The sequence below is a fragment of the Triturus cristatus genome, chromosome 8 (genome assembly GCF_964204655.1).
Source record: "Triturus cristatus chromosome 8, aTriCri1.1, whole genome shotgun sequence".
Taxonomy (NCBI): domain Eukaryota; kingdom Metazoa; phylum Chordata; class Amphibia; order Caudata; family Salamandridae; genus Triturus; species Triturus cristatus.
In genome coordinates, this window is record NC_140591.1 from 1,268,284,492 (window position 1) to 1,268,310,288 (window position 25,797).

The window sequence follows — 25,797 nt, forward strand, 5'->3', positions numbered from 1 at the left end:
TTTTAAACTTGGGTTGAACAACCTGCAAACATTCTAAAAGGTTGCTTGGAAATCACAATGTTCAGTACCACAAAAATCCCCCAATCATTAAGTAGAATAAAACACGTTGTTTCATGCCATGAAGAATGAAAGAAACAGTTTGTTTTAGCGTGATTGGAAGAAAACAATACCCTGATGTGAAGCACGGGTTTTTTTTCCAGTGAAGGCGGGGGATTTTTGTGGTGGCTGCGGATGCTTCGGCAGCACCGTGAGTAGGTGTTGCTGAAGTGATGAATAATCAATTACTATGGATCAGCAGGATCTCTGATTATACAGCACGAGCCCACCCCTCAGCTCTGCAGAGAAATGCTGTCGGCAGGACATCCTCAGGGAAGGTGGGGCAGACTGACAGCCGCTGTCAGGCGGGACCGCAGAGATGGACCGTCGGGATGCCAGGGTGGGTGCGCCGGGGCCACAGCTTCGACCGAAAGGTGCCCACCGTCCCCCCGTCAGGGAAAGGAGAGAAGAGGTGGGGGAGGGATAAATGAGAATAAAGACCATGGGGAAGACAGCGGCATGGAACGGACTGGGCTGCAATACTGCCTCCAGGCAACTCGGGCATGACTCAAACCCCAGCGGTGGTGAAGTGAGATGTCACACGCCCGCATGTGCCCCCGGGGATCTGTGGTGAGGTGAGTTGCATGGAGCGCTGACTCTGGACTCAAGGGGGGGGCTCGCAACAGTAAGCAGCCAGGCTAAAATACGCATGGCCTGCGTGCCACAGGAGATGAGACGGCCCCTGGGCAACTATCCAAGACAAAGGAGGAGGCTGACCCTAGAGGGTCAATGACACAGGCCTGGACACAGCCTCCTCCTAGGCGCTAGAACTTGCAGCTGCATTTGGCCCACAGGACTCCTGAGATGATATGGATTCCCTAGGTGACACCTCTGATAAACACAAAAGAAAGCTATCCTCTCCCTTGCACAGTGCAGCAACGTTGAGGCCAAACAACAGATTGTTACAGAAATGAAGTCTGCTGAAAAACAGTGTGTTAGTCAGCATGTTGGCTGTGTGGAATGGTAAAGTGAGTGCCTCTAGCACGCATTGAGAAGCCGAAGGAGTGCTGTGTTGGTGACAACGCTGGTACAGGTATGAAAGTAATAAAATGAAAACATACGTGCTGCATTCAGCAGAAGTGCAAGATGTAATTACTAAGCAGCTTGGAACTTTCCATTCGATGGATTGACGTCACTGGGTGCGTGTGTGTTAGAGGCAGTAAAAATGACGAGCCAACAGTGATTGTTGGCATTTAATTTTTCATTTGTGTCATAGTTCACTGCACACACGCTGTGTATATTCTTAACTGTGTAATATTCAAGCACACAACACATATTCGCGCCCTTAACACTGAGCTTTACCTATTTGCGGCATGCTTGAATGTCTGCGTCTTATACTCGTGTTTTTCGTTATTGGGGGTATTTCTCTAGAGCCGCCCTTGCTTTCTCAAATATGCTTAAAAAAAGCGCAGTTTGCCCATTCATTTTTCTTAATTTTCTCCCCCAAATCCCTCCTCATAGCAGTCGGGCACTCATCCAGATTAGAACGTTTATGCCAACCAATTCAAATGTCACAAGCCGCTACTGCTTGCACTACTTAAGAAACGGCCACTGCCAGCTCCGGGGCCCACTTTCAAACTGATTGTTGCTGTGGACCACATACCTCCAATGCCTGCCCCCCCAGTGATATGCTGAAGGTAGGAGGCACGACAGGGAGGGGGGGGGGCATCCTGAAACAGCGGGGACTACACCCGCAGCACTGATGGCCCCACCAATATAGCTTTTGCCACATTCTGAATTACTCTAGGCCATTAAAGCTTCAAGCGAAGTGCTGGAGTCCAGGATAGAGGGGGATAGGGTTAGATGTCACCCTCAGTTTTAACGCGGCACCGCAAACAAGAAATGGATATACGTATGCTTGATTTCAAGGGGCGTTTCAATTTAAAATGTGTATCCCAAAGGCTTAAAATCAAAGTATAAATAACAGAGAAACAGCAAAGAAAAACAAAGTAAAGCTGTAACAGTTGCGGCTCGCTATACTCGCGCGGGGGTCGCGCGGGAGTGGGAGTCAGGGGGGTTTAAAAATAAAGTTTAAAAAAAACTTAAACTTACCGGACCAGGCGGGTCCGTGCCGCCTCTGCTGTCTGCTCCTGGGCTGGGGTCCGGTGCGTTGGCGCTTTCAACGTCTTCTGCGTGAGTGGCTGGCAACCCCTCTCAGCCAATCTAGATGCTGCACCAGCAGCACCAGGATTGGCTGAGGGCAGGGATACTCCCTGCCCATTAGGAGACCGGGGGGCTGTGCATGAAGCAACCCTCGGTCTCTTAAGGGGAAGGCTAGTGCGCATGTTCGGGCTGATCATAAAAATGATCTGCCCTAAAACGAACATGCGCACTATTGCGCTGTCACTCAACCCTGAGAGTGCTGCCACAGCCCCACCCCCTTCAGCGTCTGTGTTCTACTTCTGACGCTAATTCCAATCAGGAGTCCTGATTGCTGCAATTAGCATCAGAAGTAGAACGATTTCTAAATGGGGCCGTGGCATTAGTGGGGCAACGCCCCCAATGGACGCATCACCACTGCTTGCTGCACTCCACACTGCGTCCTGGTGTTCTTCACTCCTTGGACCCAGCAACTTCCCTAACAAATCCTGATGCTGCTCTCAACCAGCATGAGAGCAGTGCGAGGATTGGATGGAGTAGGCTCTCTCAGAGGTCCAAAGAGCACTGGAGGCCTTTGCTCGTTCTCAACCCGGCTGTTTAAGATAGCCGGGTTGAGAGGTTTAAGGTGCGCATGTCTGGCTGGTCGGTGCAAGACTGCCGGCCAAAAAGACTTGCGCGTTTTAGAGGGGCCAGACCATCACTCTTCTCTGCTGCTGCCAGTCAGTAGCGACTCCACCCCACCATCCTGAGACTCGGCTTGGGACAAGGGTTTTTGCAGAGTGAATGAAAAATAAAATGGTAATAATGTCTGTTGTCATTTTATTTTTCATCAAGGGGCATTTGAACTAGTGGGGCGACACTCCTCTGTCTTAACGGAGGATCTGCCCCTGTGTACGTGCTGCTGCAGCCACAGCCACTGTTTTTACAGCAAGTGTATATTGAAACAGCCAAACATTCTAAGATCAACTTCCAATGTCTGGTATGGAAACCAATTAGAAAAATTCGTACTTGGACTCAGGGCCATCGAAGACAGAATCATATGGTACATGTTATAAAAAAAGAGCAATAAAAGGCAATGTTCAGAAAATCCGTGCACCCGCTACTCCCCACCCATTTATACCTCCCTTCCTTCCCTTTCCTCTCAAGTATTAACAGTAGAACGTCAAAATAGTAAGTAGAACCTGTCTCTTCTGAAACTATGCTCAGAATGTAAATAATAATACAACAATTTTAGGACCATTAGTTACTAAATTCAAAATAGGCAATGAGGGGACTTGCGGTAGGTATGGTTAGCAAGAAGCCCTTAATCACCGCTGAAACAATTAAGACCACTATCCGTCCATTAATCTGCTTAAGGTGTGCACTCTTAAAGGTTGACAAGCATTGTTGTGTCTGAAGAGGATTGCTCCAAATTTAGTCTTCAGGTATTTTCATCACTCTCTCTAAGATGCCAGTGAAAACATTTCTGTAAGCCATATCTCAACGGTTAATAAAGTGCCAGTTTTCCAAAAATGGAGAACACATTTTAATGGCTGCTAAAGCTGTGGTAAACCAGCTCCCAGACTGAGGAGTAATCTGTGGGTATGGTGACAAATCATGAAGCACTACTACTGGGTTCACTAAATTCCCTTTTATCCCAGACAGGGGTTTCATTTCTGTCCATATACTTTCCAAATAGAACCTTCATTTTTGGCATTCCCACACTATGTGGATGATATCACTGTCTGTAAGATGACATTTCCACCAGGGTGAATTGCCAAAGATCATCACCTGCATTGATCTGTAAGGGGATCAATGCCACCTATGTATGATTTTTTTACTATTCAACTTTAATCCGGCATGCCTTAGATGTTTATTGTGATGCAGTAAGAGTTCCATTGAGTCATCACCTGTGCATTGTAGGAGTAATCAATGGACCATCAATCTTTAAACTGAGTTTGTGCTGGGTATGAGAAATTTGAATCAATTAGGATTGTATATAGTCCCAAAACTGTTCCCTTTTAAGTACCCAATGTTTGTAGGTAAATGCTCAGTGGGACCTCAGAAGGGTGAAAGGCTGCGGACCCAAGGTAGTAGTACGGCAGTGTGATAACTCGCGATACCTCCAATACTGATGTGACGAGAGCATCTGTGAGGTGTGGGCTTCTGCAAAAGACATAATCCTGCATTCCGTCAGCGGTCGGTCTATTTTAGTCACACTATAATGGAGCACCCTCATTTAGCCCTTCGTGTTCCTTCAACAAGCGATGTGCCTTCTACCACGCATAAGATGTGGCCCACAAATAGGGTGGGCTATGACTACTAGTTTTGTTTATCCCTTGAGTAAAGTGCATTAGTGCCCAGGTTTACCCAGCAGTTTATGCTCAAAAGGGACCCATCTTGGTTTTTCTATTGGTATGGAAAAAGTAAATGAATTGTGCCAGTTGGAAAAATAGCCAGGAAAGTTCTGGATGCAGCGATTTGAGGCCCTCGCATTCTGTGCTGCACATAACATTTCAACCAACATTTCTTCCCCCCCAGAGAAACAAATTGATCATGTGGGAGAGGTCTGTGAGTGTGTTTTTTTAGTATCAATATAGAGAGCATTGCAAATATGTAGTTGAATCTGGGTTCTACATTTATCTTATTAACTTGCCCCTTCCCCATAGAGCTATGTTAAGAGCAGACTATTGTTCCATATCGTATCGGACCTTAGCAAGTAGGGGGTCATGTTAACCTCTATAATATTACAGAGGCCAAGGTTAAGCAAGATCCCTACATTCTTTAGGTTAATTGGTTTCCATCTGAAAAGGTGGGACCCCAGGGTAGTTATGGTAGAAGTATGAGACATCGGCATCACCTCGCCTTTCCCCCAAATAGTAAATATGTGGTTGGTAGGGCCATTAACATTAAGAGACATTATTTTAATATTCCTATTACATTGCTTGTAGGTACCCCTGGGGTGTCTTACGGTGAATAGGGATGGCATGAGAGAGCAGTCCCGCTGTCCTACATCATCCAGTCAGTGTTAAATGTGTACACTTGAAGCTGTGAGGGGTGTTATGTATTGTTCCTAATTTTTCACATCAGCTAATGCGTTCTAAACAAAGATCGTGGCCTATAGCTCCACCCTTGCAACCCTTTTATGGATAGCCCTAGTGCTTTGATGGCTACCTGGGATCAGTTTGAGAAAGTAGCCTTCGTCATGATTAAGTCCACAATCAGATCAACCACCACTGTGGTTGATTGGATGAGACTGCTATGCACAGTATGAGTGCTATTTGCCTGCGGATTGGACTAGGAAGTAGGCCCGTTGGGCCAAGTTGCCACTTGTCCTGTTGTGCAGTTCTTATAGCAGGCGATCCCTAGCCTTATGGGCGCACTATTCAGTATGTCCTGCCCTATCCCCGTAATCCTATGAGTGAGACAGTGAAGGGACCTTCTTATGCTTTGTCACAGCTAGCTTCGCCCTTCGCCCTGCACGAAAGTGGTGCGGATCACAATGTGGTGGGTGGGGTCATGGCATGCCAGAATTGGACAGTCAAGTGCTTATTTTGTAAAACAATAAGTACCAGGGTCCTCATGGGGGCCACTGCAGCTTGCACCATCCACTGCCCCTTCCAGGGATGCCAAAGACAGTGCCAGTACAACTACTAACCATCACACTCCTACAAGTGTGACAGTTCAGACTATTCCAGACCCCACAAGCCATAGGAATGGCTTGGACGGCAGGCATTAGTAATGTTTAATGTATATTGAATTAATAAACAACTGCTGTTCTGCTCATTTCTAAATTGAACCGACAGCTCCACATTGTGGCAGACTGTCATAAATACTGGTGTTAGCAATCAAATGCTGGCGTCAACTGGAAACCACCGGCTCAAATTACGCACTGTCACAATTCCTTACCCCCTGGCTTTATTGGGAGGTAGTGCTAAGCCTATGGATCCTTCCCACGTGCATTGGTTGGCACGGAGTAGTTGGGCTGTGTAGCTATCATGGTACAGCCCTCAGTGACAAGGTCATTCGCTTTGCATGGGGATTCATGATCAGTAGTTTGCTTAAAGCTGTAACCGATGTTGGGTTTCAATGCAGTATGGCCTCCATCGACTGCACCTAGCCGTCACCTTTATGTATCAACTGTTAGCGCTGGGCCGGAGATCGCTCCTGTCCTAGTGGTAGTAGTGGAGGCTCTATTGTCTGTTCGTGATTCACCCGGTGCAGCCGGTGAGCAAGAGTCCCCTGCTCCCAGCCCACACGCGAATCCAAGGAACTCTGATCACTTAACCTCGTGTGTTGCTTTCCTCTTGGCTGCTTGCGTTAGGACCACTGAATCTCTACAGTTTCAAAAGCTTTACTGAGGAACAAAAAGTTGAAATAATAATACATAGTATAAATAATTTTAACCAGAAAACTAAATATATAAATCATCGTGAATAATACATTTAAATGCAAAAAAGGTTAACTGTTTTATTAATAAAAAGTAGAGGCGAAAACATTAAAAAACAAAAGTAAAGAATAAGTTATTTTTGGACATTTTTGTTTTTTTGAAGGAGGAGTGGGGGAATGAAAGATGATCATAAATGAGTTATAAATAGCGACATGTGGATCCTTACATAGAAGTGAAATGTTAAAATTCAAGGAGGTTTGATACTCGTGGGATCTGAGACAGGATCAATATGAGTCAGGGAGCAAACTATATTTAGATGATTTGTGAGATATTGCCAGATAAATTCTCTATTGTGAACGCCAAGTGTGGAAATTGTATATGCTTGTCTAGTCGATAATGAAAACAAAATGCATACCACCATGCTTTAATGGAAATGCTTGATGCATTTTTCCAGTTGGCGGTGATTTGTTGGAAAGCAATAGCTAGTAAAAATCAAGTAGTTTTTTATTGTGATGGAACAGATTACATTGAATATCTAAAGATCCCATAAATATTGAGAGAATAATAAACAGAAGTGAGTGAAAAATATGATTGATTTGTCTCCAGACATCATGCCAAACATAGTGGGACATGAGAACAACATGTGTTTAAGATTACGATGTAAGCTGGTGCATGACCAACAGAGGGCATCGGAATTAAGGGAGAAGGAGGAGATAGATTGTGGGGGTAACATGGAGTCTACGGTATATGAAACCACTGAGAGTCTAGGTAAAAACCCAAGTCAAAGAGAGTGCTTTCAGGCAGAATTACCCCCATCCAGTCTTGGGCAGCAGCACTCCGGTGTGGAGATATGGATCGGGTCTCATCCTTTTGGTACACCTGCAAAATGCTGTGACGAAGGCCTGCTCCGATGGAGCTCTGATGGGCGCTGCCATTCCCCTCAGTGGTTAGCTCCACCCTCCCTTCTTGCAGCTTTTATTCACACAACAGTATATTGGATAAGGTCATTCAATACATCCGACAGTTTATACAAGGAAATATATCCTCTCTCCTACCATCGAATCTCCAGCACCGAAATGGCTATGCAGGCAGAAATGGGCAGATTGAGTTTGACAGACAGGTTGGATAAAATGCATGTGTGGTATATTGAGTTCTCTGATGCTCAACCAGTGTGAGTGTGAGTATGAGGTAATAGAATGTTGATGTGTACTTGGTTGGAATGAGTCAGTTGGTGTAAGTGGGCTGAGCAGCAAGGCTGCTGCTCCTGGTGGGACTATGCAATTACCATCTTATCTACCTGTAACCTAGACTTATCCTTCACAATAAATCTTCTTCCTATTTTCTACATTATCGGATATTTGCCTTCCTGCTTATGACGTTGTATCTTCATTATTACAATGGCGACGATTGGAGAAAGAATCTAAGCATGAAAAGGGTTTACGAGGAAGATAACGTCTACAAGAAACAAAGTAAACTCATCACTGTATCTAAGAGAAAAAGTAAAAGAAGCCTGATCCAAGGAGAAATTCCCTGGCAGCCCCACCAGTGCCTTTAACATTGGACAGCCTGCAGTCAACTGTAGTAAAAAGGTCATCTGGCTTGCTTAAGTTCATATATATGCTGATTTACCGTAAATGCAATATGCTGCAAATGAGCATTGCAGTTTGTTACACTGTTCACGGATGAACACACGGCAGTATTCACATTACGTGTGAATTGGCAGTAAGTGCAATCAACTGCTTGAGGACTATAATACAACATTATTGGTGTTCATTGGTAGAAACTTATAGCTTCAGCTGGCAGCATGTGAAAACTTTCTGGCACGTGAGAAATTGAAATAGATAAACATGAAGTCTTTAGCCTTGCATGAAGTGCGACTGACGGGGGCATCGAGGGGTGAGTCTCCATGAATTTCTCAATAAGCCAGGCGTTATGAGCACCAGACTGGTGAGCTATTTGATTTGGGGCTGCACAACGCGCTGTTATCTAAGGCTATTGGATGCCTCAGAGGGGTGGGGAGCGTTTGTCCTTTACCGTTAAGTGTAAGGATCCTATGAAGCAATTGAAAAGGCCCACGTGAGCTGCTGTGTATTGTCCCCTAGGCGTGTGGTAGGTGCAGCCACGAGTGGAGGAAGCCACGGACGTGTGAGCCGTCATCATTTTTATCCGGTGGAAGACGCACGTGCTGGAGCTCTTCTCTGATTTGTCCGAGTTTGTGACATCTGCTAGAATGTGTACTTGGATACAGCAGCGGAAACATTTAAGGCATGCCGGCAGCATTGTTATACAGTGTGTCTCATATGATGTCTGGTGAGCACGATTCTCCACAGAGGTCTCCGCCTGTATAACGAGATGTATGGAGGTGTGATTTCCTCTAGGAGGAGTACTAAGGAGCCTGGATGATATCAGGTGAGAATCCGTTTATCAAGCCTAGCATGCTGCTGGGAGCTAAATCATGCCACTGCTGGAATAAATTCCTACCTGTGCCAGATCTACAACAGTACTACGTGATAAGTCAAGAGCACCAGCACTGGGTCTCTGGTTTGTATTTGGGCAAGAGAGACAGTTTCACACTGTAGGAGGGAGTTTCTCAGCTCTCACTGCATTTGGGACTAGTGATTTTTGCTTCACCCTTAGAGTGCTTATCTGTTGATTGTTTTATATGTCATTTTTATTAGGTTTTAATAGATAAACAGAGCGACTGCATCAAGCAGTCAATCAATCAATCAATCAATCAATCAAATCATTTGTAAAGCGCACTACTTACCCGTGAGGGTTTCAAGGCGGTGGGGAGGGGGGGGGGTGCTGCTGCTACTGGTCAAAGAGCCAGGTCTTGAGTTGTCTTCTGAAGGTCAGCAGGTCTTCGGTTTGTCGTAGGTTGAGGGGGAGGGAGTTCCAGGTCTTGGCGGCGCGGTGGGAGAAGGACCTGCCTCCAGTGCATGATCCATCAAGGTTAACAGCAAATGAATAGAGGAAAGAAGGGAGGCAGCGGACAGTTACATATTGATGCCATAGCGTATGTATATATGTATATTCTAGTGTTCTGTGATGCATTAATTCAGTTTGTAACCAGGAGGTTGGTGTCTACTTCTTGCCTCAGATGTGGTCGATGTTTTGAGGGGCATAATAAACAGTGGGTAAATAGGCAGGTGGGGGGTGGGCATGCTAACAGGTGATTGCATTGGCGGTGTGAGTGGTTCTAAGAACAGCTGAGCTGTGACTAAGCATCGGGGGTGTGCTCACAAAGGAGGGAAGGGGAGGATCAACATCTGTTATTTAGTTAGAGTCGGTCCATCTCTGGAGGGGGGAGGCAGGGGTGCCGGTCTGACGTTCAGCATATACCAGAGAGTCACTTGGGCAATTCGGTGATGCCGCCCAATTGCCGGAAATGTACATGGAGAGCAGCCCACTGCGGGAATATAGGCTTCCGGCAGATTTGTTGGACTTCCTCGTAGCAAAGGGATTCTTCTTCTGCAGTGCCCCATTTACAAAAAGCATTTCTCTAAGCCTTTCTCCGAGGGAGCACCAGTGGAGTGCGCTTGGCCAGTAATGATGCATGGGCTGAGAACCGCATCAGCACTTTGTGCTGCTTTTTCCTCTTGAAAATGTCAAGGGAACATGCTTCCCAAGTGGTTATATCTGGGAGTCCTGTGACCTCCTGGAGTGCCGCATGTAAGGTGTGCCAATAGTCCTGAAGGGCTGGGCACTACCATAACATATGCATAAGCAGGGTGTCCGTGGCTTGACAGCGGGGACACTCAAATTGTGTGTCTGGGAAGTAACAATACAGATGCGGGCGTGAGGTAGACTCTGTGTAGTATAAAAACTGTATGTTCTTTAACCGCATATTGCGGGAGACTTTCTACAGGAATTTGAGCGCCCGTTCCCACTCCTTTCAAACTCATCCAGCTATTTATGGCAGAGTGAGGTGAGTGAGGTAGACGGTGGCCCTCAAATGGCTTTGTACAGCCAGGTGATAAGGTGGCGACCTGGCCCCATTGTCAGTATGGCCTGAAGGACTGGGTGCGTCTCAGGTTCCCCTTCAGAGAGGTCCCATAGGGCACCACACGCATGAATACGCTGCCTATGAAGGAGGAACTGTCCTGGTGGGAGCCCACTCCCCTCAGACAATTGGTCAAAAGAGAGGAGATCACACTCCGCGTAAAGGTCCCCCACCTCAAGGATAAATGGTCAGTCCAGACCCGCAGTTCCCTTGTGGTGTAGTAGTGTTGCCCGCGAGGCAGGCCAAGGAGGGGCAGGTTAGGGGCATAAAGCGGGTCTGTCCGGGCGAGACAGTGTATCCTGGTCATACAGATTCTTGCCATTGCTACTTATAGGAGCCAGGTGGACGCAAGGTGTGCGTCTTGGAGGAGTAATTGCTGGATAGCGGGTATAGGTAAAGGTCCTGCCTATGTGGTAGCTTTTCCGAGGTAGCGCTCAGCGGTCCAACTGGACACCATTGCAGCTGAGCTGCCAGGAAGTATGCCTCGAAAGACGGGGCTCTGAGGCTCCCTTGATAAACTGATAGCTGCAGTTTAGACAGAGCTATACTCCAGCGACTAGACCCCCAAATGAGTGCAGAGGAGGGCGTCCAGCTCCTTGAAGAAGAAGCAGGGGATAATGGGGAGGTTCGTGAAGTAGTAAAGTAGGCTCAGTAGAGCTATCATCTTTGCCAGGGCAATCCTGCCAATGGGGGCCAAGGGTAGGGTATGCCAGAATTGTATTAAAGACCAAATGCCCGTTAGGGCCCTGCAGATATTTCCTTTGTAGAGATCGATAAAGATGGACCCCCTAAATAACAGGGCCCCTGACTCTGCCAGTTGAAGCGGGTGGAGCCAAGGTACACCTCCCCAGGAATTTACCCAGGGTGGAGTGGATAGATGACCAATTTCCTCAAACTGACTCAGAGCCCAGCCATGGAGGCAAACTCTGCCAATGTGCCTCGATGGCTGCCAGGTCAGCTGTTATGTCGCGAACTTAAAGGAGTAAGTTGTCCATGTATAGAGACACTGCGTGAGTCCTATCTGCTAACGGGATGCCCCAATCCCAGCCTGCCCCTCTCAATCGTATGGCGAATGGCTACATAGCAAGAGCAAATAAGAAGGGGGATAGTGTAGGCTAAGAGTTTAGGCCCGCCTCAGGCAAGCAAACAAGTAGGGTCAGGGTGTCGAACGTATTCTCTAAATCTTTTTTTTTTTTTTTTTAAATCTTGGATAAGGCATGTTGCTTGCAGGAACCTTCCTTGTATTTGATCTTGCACATGGAAGAGACTATGAAGGTTCTGGAGGTGCTTCGACCCGGGGCGAAACCCATCTGATCAGAGTGTTCTAGACCTGGTAGTATCTGTGGGTAGCTAGAATCTTGCCTAATATGTTGTAGTCAGACCCAAGTAGAATAATAATGGGCCTCTACGAGGCTAAATGTGCAGGGTCTGGCTTTGGGATGGAGACCAGGGAGGTCTCGGGCAGGAAGTGAGGAAACTGGCCACCTCTCAGCGCTGCTCCGTACACTGCAGTCAACCTAGGCGATAAGAGAGATGAAAAAGTGTGATAGTACTCCGGGGGCAGACCGTCTAACCCAGGGGTCTTATTTCGGGGGAGGACGCAGATCGCCTGCTTTACATCTGCACTTGTGACGTCCGCATTCAAAGCAGTCTTTGCGGTGGCTGGGATCCGGAAAAGCGTGATACTGGCCAGAAAGCTGTCCCAAAACTCCACTAGTGAGTCCCACGGTGCGCTATACACAGCCGAGTAGTATTCATAGAAGGATTGTAGAATGTCAGCCTGAGCTCGAACTGTGACTCCATTGATCGTCACGACTTCGGTGACACGGTGAGCCGCCGTGTCCTAATGGGCGAGCAACGCCAAAAGTTGGCTTGGTCTATCTCCCTCCCGATGCATTTTGGCAGTGGAGGCTGTGAAATTATAGCAACGTTGGTTCCCCAGAAGGGCCGCATGGGCAAGCCTTGAGTCTGCTAGCTGCAATGTGAGGGTGGGGTTATTGTCTGCCACCTAACTAAGGTCTGCTAGGGTGAGTTCAGCTCCCTCTATGTATCTCTTAAGGGTCCTACGAATTCCAGCTATCGGTTGGATGCATTTTCCCCAGACAACCACTTTAGAAGCACCCCACTCCAGCATCCCGGTGGATGCCATATTGTGGTTCTCCGTGAAGTATTGCCTGATGCACTCCTCCTGCTCCCTCCGGAACACCCTGTCTTTGAGGCAGTCCCACGGCAGCCTTTGGGCAGGCATAGAGGACGGGGGGGGGGGGCGCCTTCTTAAGCTCCATAAAGAGTGCATCGTGATCAGAGATTATCCTGCCTAGATAGAATGCATGCTGAAGTATGGGTACCAATGTCAGGGAGCAGAGAAAGTGGTTAAGACGTACTTAGAGATTGTGTGAAAGGAGTAGAGCTGGGACGTGGGGTGATGTGAATGCCACATGTCCATAAGGGCCCAGTGGTGTACCCAGGCTGGGAAGCGTTCTGCCTGTGTATGTATGGGGGACCGAGGTAGTGAGGGATGTGACCAAACCAATGATAGGTCCAATACACAATTAAAAACACCTCCCAGAATCCACAGTGATTCTGTGCTGCGAGCAAGTGTGATAGTATTCCAGATTCCTCCCTGGTCAATGCTGAGAGTGTAGATAATACCCAGGAGGACGGGTTGGCCATCCAATCTACCCTCCAAGAGGGCATAACACCCATCTTTGTCTACCTCTCTGTTGGTTTCTTGGTAGGGGCAAACCCACACCAACGCATCCCGTGCGTACGCTGAATATGTGGTGGCACTTCGTATGCCTCCACGGCGCCTGTGCAAACTGTCTAGTTCTGTCGATGTAATGTGTGTCTCCCGGAGAAAGACTATCTGCGCCTTCTGCCTCTTGATGTAGGAAAAACAGCATAGTGTTTTCTGGCAGCGTGCATGTCACAGATGTTGAGGGTAAGGTATCGGTTGTCTCAAATGGCATGTATTATCTGCCTCCCTGTGTGATAGGATGATGAGGGAAGAGATGGTAGGAGAAAACATCTGTAACTGGGTAGGGAAAGAAACCCAATACCGTGAGTCCATCGCAACTAACGATTTGCCCCAAATAAACAAATACAATGCGCCTTAGTGTATTGTGGGGGAGAGAAGATAGAAAGCAATGTCTGTACCAACAATGCCTCTAGGAGCCCATCACAAAGTCCAAGGTGTAATTGACGGCCATGGTGAAAATCGCCCAGTATCAGCGTGACGGCAGGTGCCTGTTCAAGGCAGAGGCTTCGAAACATGTGGTTAAATGAGAGTTTGTTGTCATTTTAAACCGCGAGGAGTGCCACGTTTGCAAGAGGTCCACACCAATTGTAGTGTTGGATGATTGGCAGTTGTGTCCCCCTCTCTCACTCATCAATAAAGACTGAGAACACACAGGCTGTTTTTTCATACATATTGCTAGCGAGATGAATCCAACAAAGCAGACGACATAGGACGATTCATGATTACCTTCTCATGTTTGGCCAATAGGATGGACTTTTATGAGTATTCACATTATACTCTCAATGATCATAGATGAAGGGACCTAGCAATCTGACTTTTGGACGATGATCGATATCTCTTACATTTTCCTTGTGCCCTGAAGAAGTCCATATGTATGTGGATAAAACACGTTGGCTAGTTTTTGATACATATTGCTGATGCAACAATAAAGAGAAGATTTCCAAATACTTCCTTAACTCTGCTGACATATTTGGAATTAGAATTGATATTGTAGATGTAGTGCACCTCTGATAGCCTTGTTTACCTGTTTTACCTAACTTAGGTTGGCACTTTTTGGGCAGAGGGTATCTACAGGGAGTGCACACATTGCCAAATCTAAATTCTTTCACCTAACTTTTTTGGGAGATAACAATTGTGAGTGCAGCATCAGTTTGTGGTCCACTGTCTGTTGTTGCTCTTTGCCTTACATTAAATGAGAGTGTCCACTGTCTAGGGAGTTACCGTCAAGGTGAGTTGTGAGTTGAGTTGTGAGTTGACACTGGTGTCATCAGAGTGGAGAGATTCTTCCTCAGAAGAGAACAAATGTGGGACCTTTTCGTCATCAGGGTGGGTACTCAATTTCCTGCGGCCTGGATGGCTCTCCAGTGGTCCGCAATGACCTGCTCCAGGTTGTGGGAGCTGGCGGACGAGACCCGGGAGGGGGGGTCCTGCCATGACTTATCCTGTCTCTTTCTCCGGCATCTGCCCTGTGGCTTACCCGCCTTTGCCGTAAGGTCAGCAAGGTCCATCATCGATCTACCCCGATGTTGCTCTGCACAGTCCCATGCCTCCCTGGAGTCTGTGAAGAACACTGTGGTGCCACCGGAGATTATCTTGAGGTGGTCGGGGAATAGCAAATACTATTGAACTGCCTTGTTGATGGAGACAGCGTTTAACCTCCAGGATCATTGGTGCTGAACAGCACATGTGTGTAATCGGGAAACAACATGACAGTCTTGTATTCCACTTGAAGAGGTCTAGCCTGCCTGGCTGCACAGAGATGTTTTGTATGGCTAACCCTATAGTAAAGCAATTTTACCAGCATGGGATGTGGGGGGAGTCCAGGGGTGGGCACCTCGCTGGAAGGCAGTGCACCCTTTCCAGGGAGTTAAAGGCAGTGAGGTTGGAGGCCAGAGTGAAGCATCTAAATCAGGAGTCCAGTTAGGGGAGGGGATACGACCCCTCAACATTCTCCGGGACACCCAGGAGGCGAATGTTGCTACTCAAGGAGTTTCCCTCCAAGTCCTCTGCCTTGTTCTCCAATTGTAATACTCAAGTCTGCAAGTCTTTGATGGCGTAACGGATGTCCTTAGCAAGTGGGTGCAGAGTAGCCACAGTTTTCTCACCATCTGTAATCCAGTCAGCAAGCTTTGGCTAGTCAGCCCGGAGGAGCATGAAGTCGCCAGCGAGAGACCCAAATCGATTCTCTATTGATAGAAAGTTTAATGGCTGCCAGGACCCTGTCCAGGTTCTCTAACATGGTAAGGGTCAATCCGGTCTCCTCTTGTGGTTGTCAGTAGTCTTAGCAAGTGGGTCTGGCGTCGCTGGCGTGCAGACCACAGTGGCAGATCACAGCCTCCCCAATACCGCAGGCATTGCCGAGCAGGCGCGGCCTGCTCCAAGGGGGCAGGTGCTGGCCCTTAGTCGAGTAACTAGCTGGTACCCCGCCAGGCTCAGCAAGTGGGGACCAGTCTGTCAAGGCCTCACATCCAAGGGGGGGCTGTGCTAGACGGAGGGTTCTTGACCATGCTGAAGGAGGATGGGGCCTAGATGTATGGATGGGGTATCGCCCCACGCCCGGCATCCTAGAATGGCAGGGTACCACAGAAGTTCCAGTGAGTTTGTTAGGAAGCTCGTGCAGACCAACCCAGTTTTATTTGGGTGGGGCACCAGGGGGGTGCCTCGGTCTGGCAGTGATCCCCCAGTGGTGACAAGGAAGGGGGTGGGTGCGCACCATGACCTTTGTGCTAATGCGCCATCTGAGGCATGCAATCACCAAGTGAGGTTCTTCTTCGGTCCCCCAGTCTTGGCAGCAAATGTCTGCCGTGGCCCCATCAAGAAGGAAACACGAAACAGAACTCAGCTGGGGTCCCTCATTGTGTCCCTTGGTTGGCAGGCATGCAGGGAGGCCTGGGATGCGTGGGGGTATTCTCTCCCTCTGCGGGCTACTCCCCTGCCCACACCACCTCTCACCTTGGGATCTCAGCTTGTCTGTTCTTCGGGGAAGGCCTTTGTCTCGCACCTGGGTCCCGCCAGCACCAAACACAGGCCGGCTACCCCTGTCTGGGCCAGCAGGATGCTCTCGCCTGGGTGCCAGCAGGGGCGAGGCCAGGGAGGCAGGGCCTCAGCCCTGTGTGATCTCACTGAGTCCATGGGTTCTGGCTCATCCCACCGGTCACAACCAAGGGCCTCTCAATCGAGCAGGTGGTGGGCCAAGGTTGCCTCCTCTCTCTGTTCCTTTTGAGGGGGGAAGACTGGGAATCGTAACTTTGACAGGGGATACACAGTCACCCCTGATCACTAAGTGTCACACTGTCTCTCAGTGCAACCTCTCGCACAGTTCCAGAGCCACTGTCGGGACGCGGGTGGTCAGTCACTCTTGGGCCCTCAGCGTCAGGTTCCCCACCACTCCTCCGATGTACTGGCCTCAGGATCCGTCGCCGCACGATGGTGTTGCGGGGCTGCTAGTGTGAAGGGGGCGCATCAGTTGACAGCCTCCCGGGCAGCTCCAAGACAGTTTCCTCTTGATTTTGGGCCATTAGGCCTCCATCATGCTTTCAGTTTATGCTATCAGTCCCTGTGGCATCCACTGGTGCACGGCTCTATTGGGCCAGTCGCAGCTGATCCTGATATGTCAGGACGCAGGCTGTGGCCTGACAGGACCACTCGCATTATTCTGTCATCATTTTGCTATTTCTGAGGCACAGATGGCTGCTGATTGTAGGGCTGGCGAGCGTAGCATTACAGAGTAATGTCTGCCATTTTGGCTGGCTAAGCGACCCCCTCCAACTGCTTATCTGTTGTTGACGGTAATTTCAGGGGAGAAGTCGCTTACCAGGGCATTTGGACCTTATCTTTGAATTAGTTGTAATGCCATGTGGAATTTGTTGATGCCAGTATATGTCTGCCCGAGTGTTTTCATTTATGCCAAGCCTTATTTATTGCCTAAGAGTATGTTCTTTACTAGTCAGGATTTGCTGCATGCATATTTTTGGGTATCAGTATGTGTCTAAGATTTTGTGGATTTTATTCTTGAGTTACTGTTTGCGTATGTTTTTTTGCAAAGCTGGGTATGGGCTTGAAAATGTTTTGTGCTAAGCTTATTGACTGCCTAAGTGTATTTCATTTTGGCCATGCTTGACTTCTTATAGTAGTATTTCTTATGCTATTTTGGGTTGCACTGTGATTGAGCATGTAAGTTGTGCCTGCACATTTGCTAAGATTTGCTTGTGATGGGCCATATGAGTTGCGCCTACACCTTTTCTTAAAGTTGCTTGTGATAGGGCATGTTAGTTGCGCCTAAACAATTGCTTAAAGTTACTTGTGATAGGGCATGTTAGTTGAACCTAAACATTTGCTTACATGTGATGGACCATGTGAGGTGAGCCTAAACATTTGCTTAAAGTTGCTTGTGATAGGGTATGTTAGTTGAGCTTAAACATGTATTTAGAGTTGCTTGTGATGGGCCATGTGAGTTGAGCCTAAACATTTGCTTAAAGTTGATTGTGATAGGGCATGTTAGTTGAGCTTAAACAATTATTTAGAGTTGCTTGTGATGGGCCATGTGAGTTGAGTCTAAACATTTGCTTAAAGTTACTTGTGATAGGGCATGTTAGTTGAACCTAAACATTTGCTTACATGTGATGGACCATGTGAGTTGAGCCTAAACATTTGCTTAAAGTTGCTTGTGATAGGGCATATTAAGTGAGCTTAAACATTTCTTTAGAGTTTCTAGTGATGGGCAATATGAGTTGGGCCTAAACGTTTGCTTAAGGAGCTTTTCAGGGGCAATATGAGTTGGTCCTACACATTTGTTTTTTATTGTCTTCTGAGGGACCAAATGAGGTCGGTCTACACATTTGCTTATTGTGGCTTGTGATGGGGCCCATGTGTTGCGCCTACATGTGCATTTGTGTGTGCAGAAGGGGAGAGTGTGGGTATTCACCCCAGTGATTGGTTCCCCAAGTCTAAGTTTTGATGACTAATGTGCTATTTGTAGTAGGACTGTTTGAACCATCACTAGGTTAGTAACATAACAAATTGCCTCTGTCTCAGATATGTTTTCTATCAGAACTGTCGACGTTGGATGGGTTAATGGATATACACTTTGTCTCAAAGGGCCATGGGCAAGGGCCCACCATGCATTTATCATGCTTTTGTGGGTTTCTAGACCACTTTTCACCTGCTGTATTTGTGACCTAGTGAATACCAGCAGTATTGCTGAAATTCCTCCAGGTGTTATATTTTGAGACCGATATTTTTGAAGGCAAGACCGAAAATAGTTCATTTGTATTTTTTTAGAACTGGGGCAAACGAACTGCAACTGCAATTATTTTTCCCTTATAAGTTGTCATGTCCCCTAGGATAGTCCCATCTTGTACATACCAAATTACAAACCTTTTGTCCCATCCACACAACATAACGGTTCTACACAGGTAAACTTCTACCCTGTAGCTTACTTCTGTCTTTTCGACAACAGTCTCTCGGTACCCTATCTTAATCCCTGTACCTGCAGTACATAAACATGTCCCCAGGCACGGCAGATCGATTCTGTATAAGGGTCACCACTTTTATCCATGGCCAACATCCAGCTGTGCATGATCATATTTTTGTTTACAAAAGGATTAGCAAGGGATTAGTGAATGTTTTCATCATTCTAGAATAAACCCTGGAGTGACAACTTTAGTGTAAAAGACCCTCACTCCCCCTTACAGACGAAGAGGAGAATTCCTTCCAGGCTGGACAGATGCTCTACAGGCTGATCCTAAGACAGGCAGAGAACTGACATCCCTTGCGGGGTGCCATCCTCGACACAGAGAAGGGGTCCTTCATTCAGAACCATCAGGTGAGGGGTTAGCACTTCCCCGGGGGTTTCTTGGGTCCATTAGGATCTATCCTGACATTTACATACACAGGCTTCACCCACATATCTAGGCTAGGTACATTTAGGAAGGCTATGCTCTATAGGAGTACGCCAATGCTATTGTTTTGTATAATCTGCTGCTATTCATGTTATTAGCACTATGGTAGAAATGTATCTGCTATTTACGATATTTGTACTAGCTATCAGATTTGTCTGCTCCAGTCTTTTGATCATCGCAGCTAATATGTTTCACACTAGACTGACGCTTGACCAATAAATAATTATTGAAACCGTTGCAATCGTCATTCTGTGTGTACTCTGAGAAAAGTAAGCAGGAGTGACTGAGCGAAAGATACCCTATTGTTTCCACGATACCTGAGGAATCAGGGTTGTCATGTTCAGTGGTTGCCAGAGACTACCTACACCACTGTAGAATACAAGGGGGTGGTAGTGGCACCGAAGAGCGAGCTGGTCTAATGGCTGACTCATCCTGTGGGGGTGTCCAGAGTCTGTCTGCACACCAAGCCCTCAGTTTAGGTCATCCGAAACGCACAGGTCCTGGGGGTCCTAGGAACTACACGACAAAGTAATTCACAACTTTCTGTATGTTTCAAGGTTATGATAAAGTAGAGCATGCAGCGAAAGTCCAGCTGTTGAATAGAAATACCTTTCTATTCTTTGAATATGTGGAAGAAAACCCGCAGAGGGAGTGAGTGCCAGATCTTAGATGCACAACACAGAATGAGTTAGGGAATGCTCTAGTTCTTGAAGCTAGAAGTTTCATATCTGATGATTTGTGCTGCACGGTACATATTTTAAATTGTTGATTTGTAGGCGTATTTAGATGTATTATGAACAATTGCAACAGGAAACCCCCACCTTCGATTGAGAGACATTTGAGGAATTTCAAGAACTGGTGTGATATGCCCATTGCTGTGCAAGCTCCTTATAAGACTGGCTACAAGATAGAGTGTAGCAAGCAAGAGATCAGACAGTTTTTTTTAATTCTCTTATAGGCAGGGAGTGGAATGGTCCAAACATTGCTGCATAGGTTAGAAGGGGCATGGGGAATGGCAGGAGAAAATTAGTTTTACAGGATTTAGTTTGAAATTCTGCTGTGACAACCAGTGCCTGATATCTTCAAAATTATCCCTAAGAAGAATGATATCTTGCCCACGATTGACTTTTATTTAGAGCTGGCTTCTTTCAGTATTAGTAACAGTAAATTTTGGAGGAAGGCCAAAGGGAAATATTTTTAACGACCCAAGGGTTACTAATCCCTAAACCTTACATGTAATAACAACCAAAAGTAACCTGGGTCAGAAGATAAGAGCCTAATATTACAATAAACAACATATAAAGGGAGAGAGAAAGCACATGTGAATGATACCATCGATGTTGAATCCCCGTCCAGCTCACTTCAGCCGGAGGTACCGACGGAAAGAGCGGGGCCTCTTTCATCTGAGCGGATGCCAGGTGGGGTGAGGCGTGACCCCCTACATTGAGGGGATTTGTTACTTACTCCACGTATATTCGGGAGTGTTTCAATACTACCACTCAAGTAGGTCGTATCTTTCTCTTTTTTCCTCTTTCACTGTTTGGATTACTACACCATTTAGCAGTAGCTTATAGATCTGGTCCTGACGAAAGCCAGATTGACATTCAATCACTATGGCTGAAACATGTAGACCACCTTTGGGACAATAGCAGTTATTTTTTCAAACTGCTTCCTGCACTGTTTTTAACTACATCACTCGGTCAGTCATTAATACATTGTGGGACTGACTCAGTAGTTGTTTTTAACATCTGCACTCACTTTTGTTTGTTTTTGCACTGCTTCAAGACCATTAGCCACCTTCAACCTATTGGTAGCGACATCATACTACACCAGGGCTTGAGAATCCTATGAACTTGTTTGCCTTTCCCTGGTTCCATACACCACACATATCTCTAGCACTAGAGTTGTGTGTATGGTTGAATCCTATATGATGATAACCGCTATTCACAGTGGCTGATGGGATTCAACATCGATGGTATCATTCACATGTGCTTTCTCTCTCCCTTTATATGTTGTTTATTGTAATATTAGGCTCTTATCTTCTGACCCAGGTTACTTTTGGTTCTTTCAGTATTATTCTGCCTCAACAGAGTCAGCTAATTAATAGTTCTGTTTAACCTGCTATATTAAGTGTGCATGTTTAGTATTCTGTTGGCTATAATCCACATATGGGTAACAGGACAAACTACTTACCTTCAGGAATAATATAACAATGTCCGGCTTTCCAAGAATTTTTTTTTTTTACTGCAGGAGCACCCCCTTTCTTAAAAAAGAAAGCGTTTTGTCTCACTTCTTGTAATTTAGAACCAGAACGTTGTTGTGCCCTAAGGACTTGCTTTGTTTTACGTAGACTCCAGCCCTTCTTTCTTTCATTACTGTGATTAAAAAAACCTGTCAGGGACATAGCTACTTAAGGGGTTCCAGCTTGAACAGCAATTCAATTTATGAGTAAGATGGATGGCACAGACGTCTGGCTCAGAAGTTGGTAGTACTATACCATCCTTTAACCGATTTCTGGTGCTTTTTCATTGGTGGACCCAATGTTGGGCCCCGAGACATCAGGAGTAAAAGCCCTCAACCACCACAGAGGGGTCCGATAGCCTCTGCATGTCCCTTGGACCTCTGAAAGGGTTTCTGCCATCATTCTCATGCCCTGAGTAGAGATATACATTCCGCAATATGCCTTCTTTTTCTTAACCTGGGTGTCTCCATGAATATTATTATTAGGTTCTTACCACATGTCTTAACCTGAGCCCATTAAAACCAAAATGTATTTTCCCATCATCCATCTACACACAAAGTGACATCACTCTAGTTGCTATCAGCACAGGCACAAAACTATCTTTAAAAAAGGAGAAGGCTGACAAGAGGACTTCATTTCCCTTCATCCTTCTGCAGAGGAAGTGACATCACTGGTTTCCCGCCAAAGTCACCTTTAAAAAGAAGAAGCCGGCAATAGGACTTAATTTCACATTATCGATCTGCACAGGAAGTGACATCAACGGGGTTTCTATCATCCGTTTGCACAGGAAGAGACATCTTCCTGCTTGTAAGGGTTTTACAAGCTTCAGAGCAGTTATCTGACATTGCACGATTATATTTTGGTTTTGTCCGAATCTGCCTTAGTCATACATTTTTAAAAATAAAGTTTTGCAATGCATCCTTGGTAAAAATGTTGGTCTTCCCAGCCTATTTTTCAATAGGCAATGTGTTTTTGCAACACTAACTGAGGTTTTTTTTCAGTTTCCCTCTCCTCGTAATATTACTGAGGCTATGGGTACTCATCGTTGAAATATTACCTTAGTTATCAGTTTCTTGTTTTTGGAACTCTTGAAATTGGCCAGATGTCCTGTGTCCCATCATGCCATGTACAGTTTGCTTTGTGTGATTTGTGTTCTCATGGGTTGCTGGTGCTTTGGGTCAGCTCTTGGAGCATTTTGTGCTCCGTAAATAAAAAACTGGAATGGGTACCAGGGCGACAATAAAGAAGTGGAGGAAATGCTCCCTCCACCTAATGTAGACAGCAACTAACTTTACAGATTTGAGACCTCTGTTCAACAAGTGCACTACAGAGAGTATTAAACAGTGTCAAGCAGTTTACATGTCAGGTTTCATGGCTTTGACTGGCTTGAAAGAAAGAGTTGTGTCCGTGTTAAACAGATGTTAACTGCTGGAAGCCCTCCCACTTCACTTATCTATAAGCTTGTAAAAATGCACTCTGATGTTCACCAGGACACCAACCGATTTTCCAGGCTTCGGTTCTCTGCTCACGAGGGCCCGTATTACAGAAGTGCTCTGGGGGTGCAATGGGCATTTGTGGCAGCTTTGTGAGCCCCCAGGGCACTTTGGTATTACCGAAGGGGCTGCAGACACTTGTGCGTCCTCTTCTGTAATACAGATAGCTCTGGCACACATATAGCACCAACAATATCAAGAGAGGGCGTTTTCTCATTTTCATGGGGGTGTAGCCCTTTGCAAATTAGGGAATCTCTTTGCCTCTATGCCGTATTACTGACGTGAGCTCAGAGGCAAACATGCCTTTTAGAAGGCACACTGAAAGTGTGCCACCGTGGCACACTTTCAGCTTTCAGCTTTCAGTACACCTCCTAAGGGCAGACCTTTGGAGGTGAGAAAGAGGGTCCCATGGACCCCCCCAGACATCCCCTTACAGGGGGGTGCAGCCACTTACTGCACCTGCCTGTAAAGGAGATTTCTCTCCCCTCTTAAAATTGCGGGCAGGTTGCCACCTGCACAGAGAAACACGGAGCAGCTTTTAAGCATCTGCTCCGTATTTCTCTTGATTGCACTGCCCTGGGGGAAGTTAGAGTTCACGGCTGCCCTGAGCACAGTGCATTTTTCCGAATAGGGCGCACTTTCCCTTTTTGCACCCGTTGCACCTGCTTTAAAGTGCACCGTTGTGCAAACAGGAAACGTGCGGTTAATTTGTAATAGGGCCCCAGGTACACAACAAGTAGACATAAACATTGTAAAGTTATATAGAATATACTCGCCTCTGCTTTCATGTACATTTTCTTGGGCCATGGTTTGTATCTTCTCCCTCTTTACTGGTGGAGTTTCAAGGAAGCATATGCAAATAAATTGCTAGCTTTGATTCAAGAAAGAGAGGTTTAAAGAGATAATAAATAAAGGTGATGGTATTTGTTTTTATATTCATATTGGGGCTAATTTACGATTTGTTTTGAATATCTGAGCTGATTTTGTTCTGAACTGGCATGTTAATAATTTCTCAGAACATGAATTAATTATAATATTTATGATCTGTTCCATCCTGGAATCATTTTGATCAAGATATCTGCCTTATGAATTTTGAATTATATGACCCCAATTGGATTTCGGTTGTTTTTGACATTATCCGCAAATAATGTGCCTCAGTAGGGCATTCTTAAGTATTGGATGGTTCAAGGAGTGTGGAGGTGTAATCCCACACTTGGAGGAATTTATAGACACTGTTACAGGATGACTCTTTATGTGGCGAATAGAAAAGAGTTGTCAGGATTTGTAGGTGTTTTCCCCCAGGTTCTGATGACAGTCCTCCCACTCCCCCGCTCGTGGTTCTAACTGTACAAGTGATAAGGCACAACATAGAACTAAATATTGGAGGAAAGTGGGAATGGGGGTGTGAGAGAGAAGTACACCTACCAAACCAGTCTTCTTTGACAACACTAGCTCAGGTTTCAGGTCTCGTATGACAGCACAGATGTAAGCGAATGTTCTTCAGTAGGTTACATACCCACTAAGTGAAAACAGAGCACGCAGGGTTTTAGTATCAATGACAATAAATAAGGTGTTTTGCAATAATGATACTGTTACTTAAGGTTTGCTCATTGGCTTCAGAATGCTTGGCTGCTGTGAACCTAAGCCAACCTCAAAGGAAGCCAGTAAACTGTACTCAAACAAGGAGCCATGGAAGGGAGCAGGGAAGAGGAACAGCAAATGACAAAACCAAAACAAGGGCCAGAATTCAAGGTCAGACAAATAGGCAGAGATCCCATAACCGAGGCAACCGCAACATTTTAAAATGACAAGTGTGGCGAAGGGACAATAGTGATCAAATTGAAATAGCAGCAAAATGGCACACGGAAAGTTGCGAAACAGCTACTGTCGGTAGCCCAGCCTCCATAGGCCAGTCCGCTACAGTGTCATAAGAAAGCACTTCAGAAGTTTCCTTAAAGTAATTTCAGGACTCCAAAACCATCACCGATTCCTGAAAGGGCGAAATATTTTCATTTTCAGTCATTGGTACTGGCAGTGTGACCCTCAGGAGGATAAACAGTGAAATTTACTGAAAGATTGTAAATATAAGTGGACTAGTGCCAGCCTTGTAATTATGAGTGGACCAGTGCCAACCTTTCTGCTTATGACCTGTTCCATCTGTACTGAACCACTTCTTCTGCTGAGATGATGGTATACATAACTATATAACTAAATAAGCTCTCAGCTCATGCTTCCATGGCCAGAGGCAAAAGAAACAAACTGTAATATGGCATTGTGCCTCCAGTTCGCTCTAATGTTTCCATTTCATTTGTTTACCATATAGCTGCGATGTATGGTTACCTCAACGTCACATTATGCGAAAACAAAGAAGTTATAGTACGAAGAATTTCTTTCCAAGAGAGGCGCTACATCAAAATGTGGGACTACTTCATTGCCGCTGAGGAGGTCATTTGGAATTACGCTTCTCAGAAATCTGAGAGCGCTGACAGGTAAAAAAGCAGGGTATAGGCTTCTAGTTAAAGAAGTTTAATGCAACTAGATATTCTTGCATGCATAGTTCCCTTGTGATTGTTTGAACTTCCTATTTAATGATACAGGTCGAGCTCTATAGAGTATTCTGCATCAGTATATAGAGAATTATTGATTTTCTGTCTCTAAAACTCTGGACCCAATTCACAAAGGTAAACTGAGACGAAAGTCTAACTTTACGATTTTCGGTATTCACAAAGGGCATTTACGAGTAGTAAAGTTAGGATTTTGTCTCAATTAAACTTAAGTTTTGGTTTTAAGTTTAATTGAGACCAAAACTGAGACAAAAGTCTAACTTTACTACTAA

The 25,797-nt window shown here is 46.0% G+C and overlaps 1 protein-coding gene across 1 annotated transcript in view; it reads left to right on the forward strand.

Annotated features, from left to right (window-relative positions):
- Positions 1 to 25,797, forward strand: part of F5 (coagulation factor V) — a 582,702-nt gene that overhangs the window by 165,581 nt on the left and 391,324 nt on the right. The window contains exon 7 of the mRNA XM_085622982.1: positions 25,285 to 25,450. Within this exon, the coding sequence (XP_085479108.1) occupies positions 25,285 to 25,450 (166 nt within the window). The remainder of the gene's footprint in view (positions 1 to 25,284; positions 25,451 to 25,797) is intronic.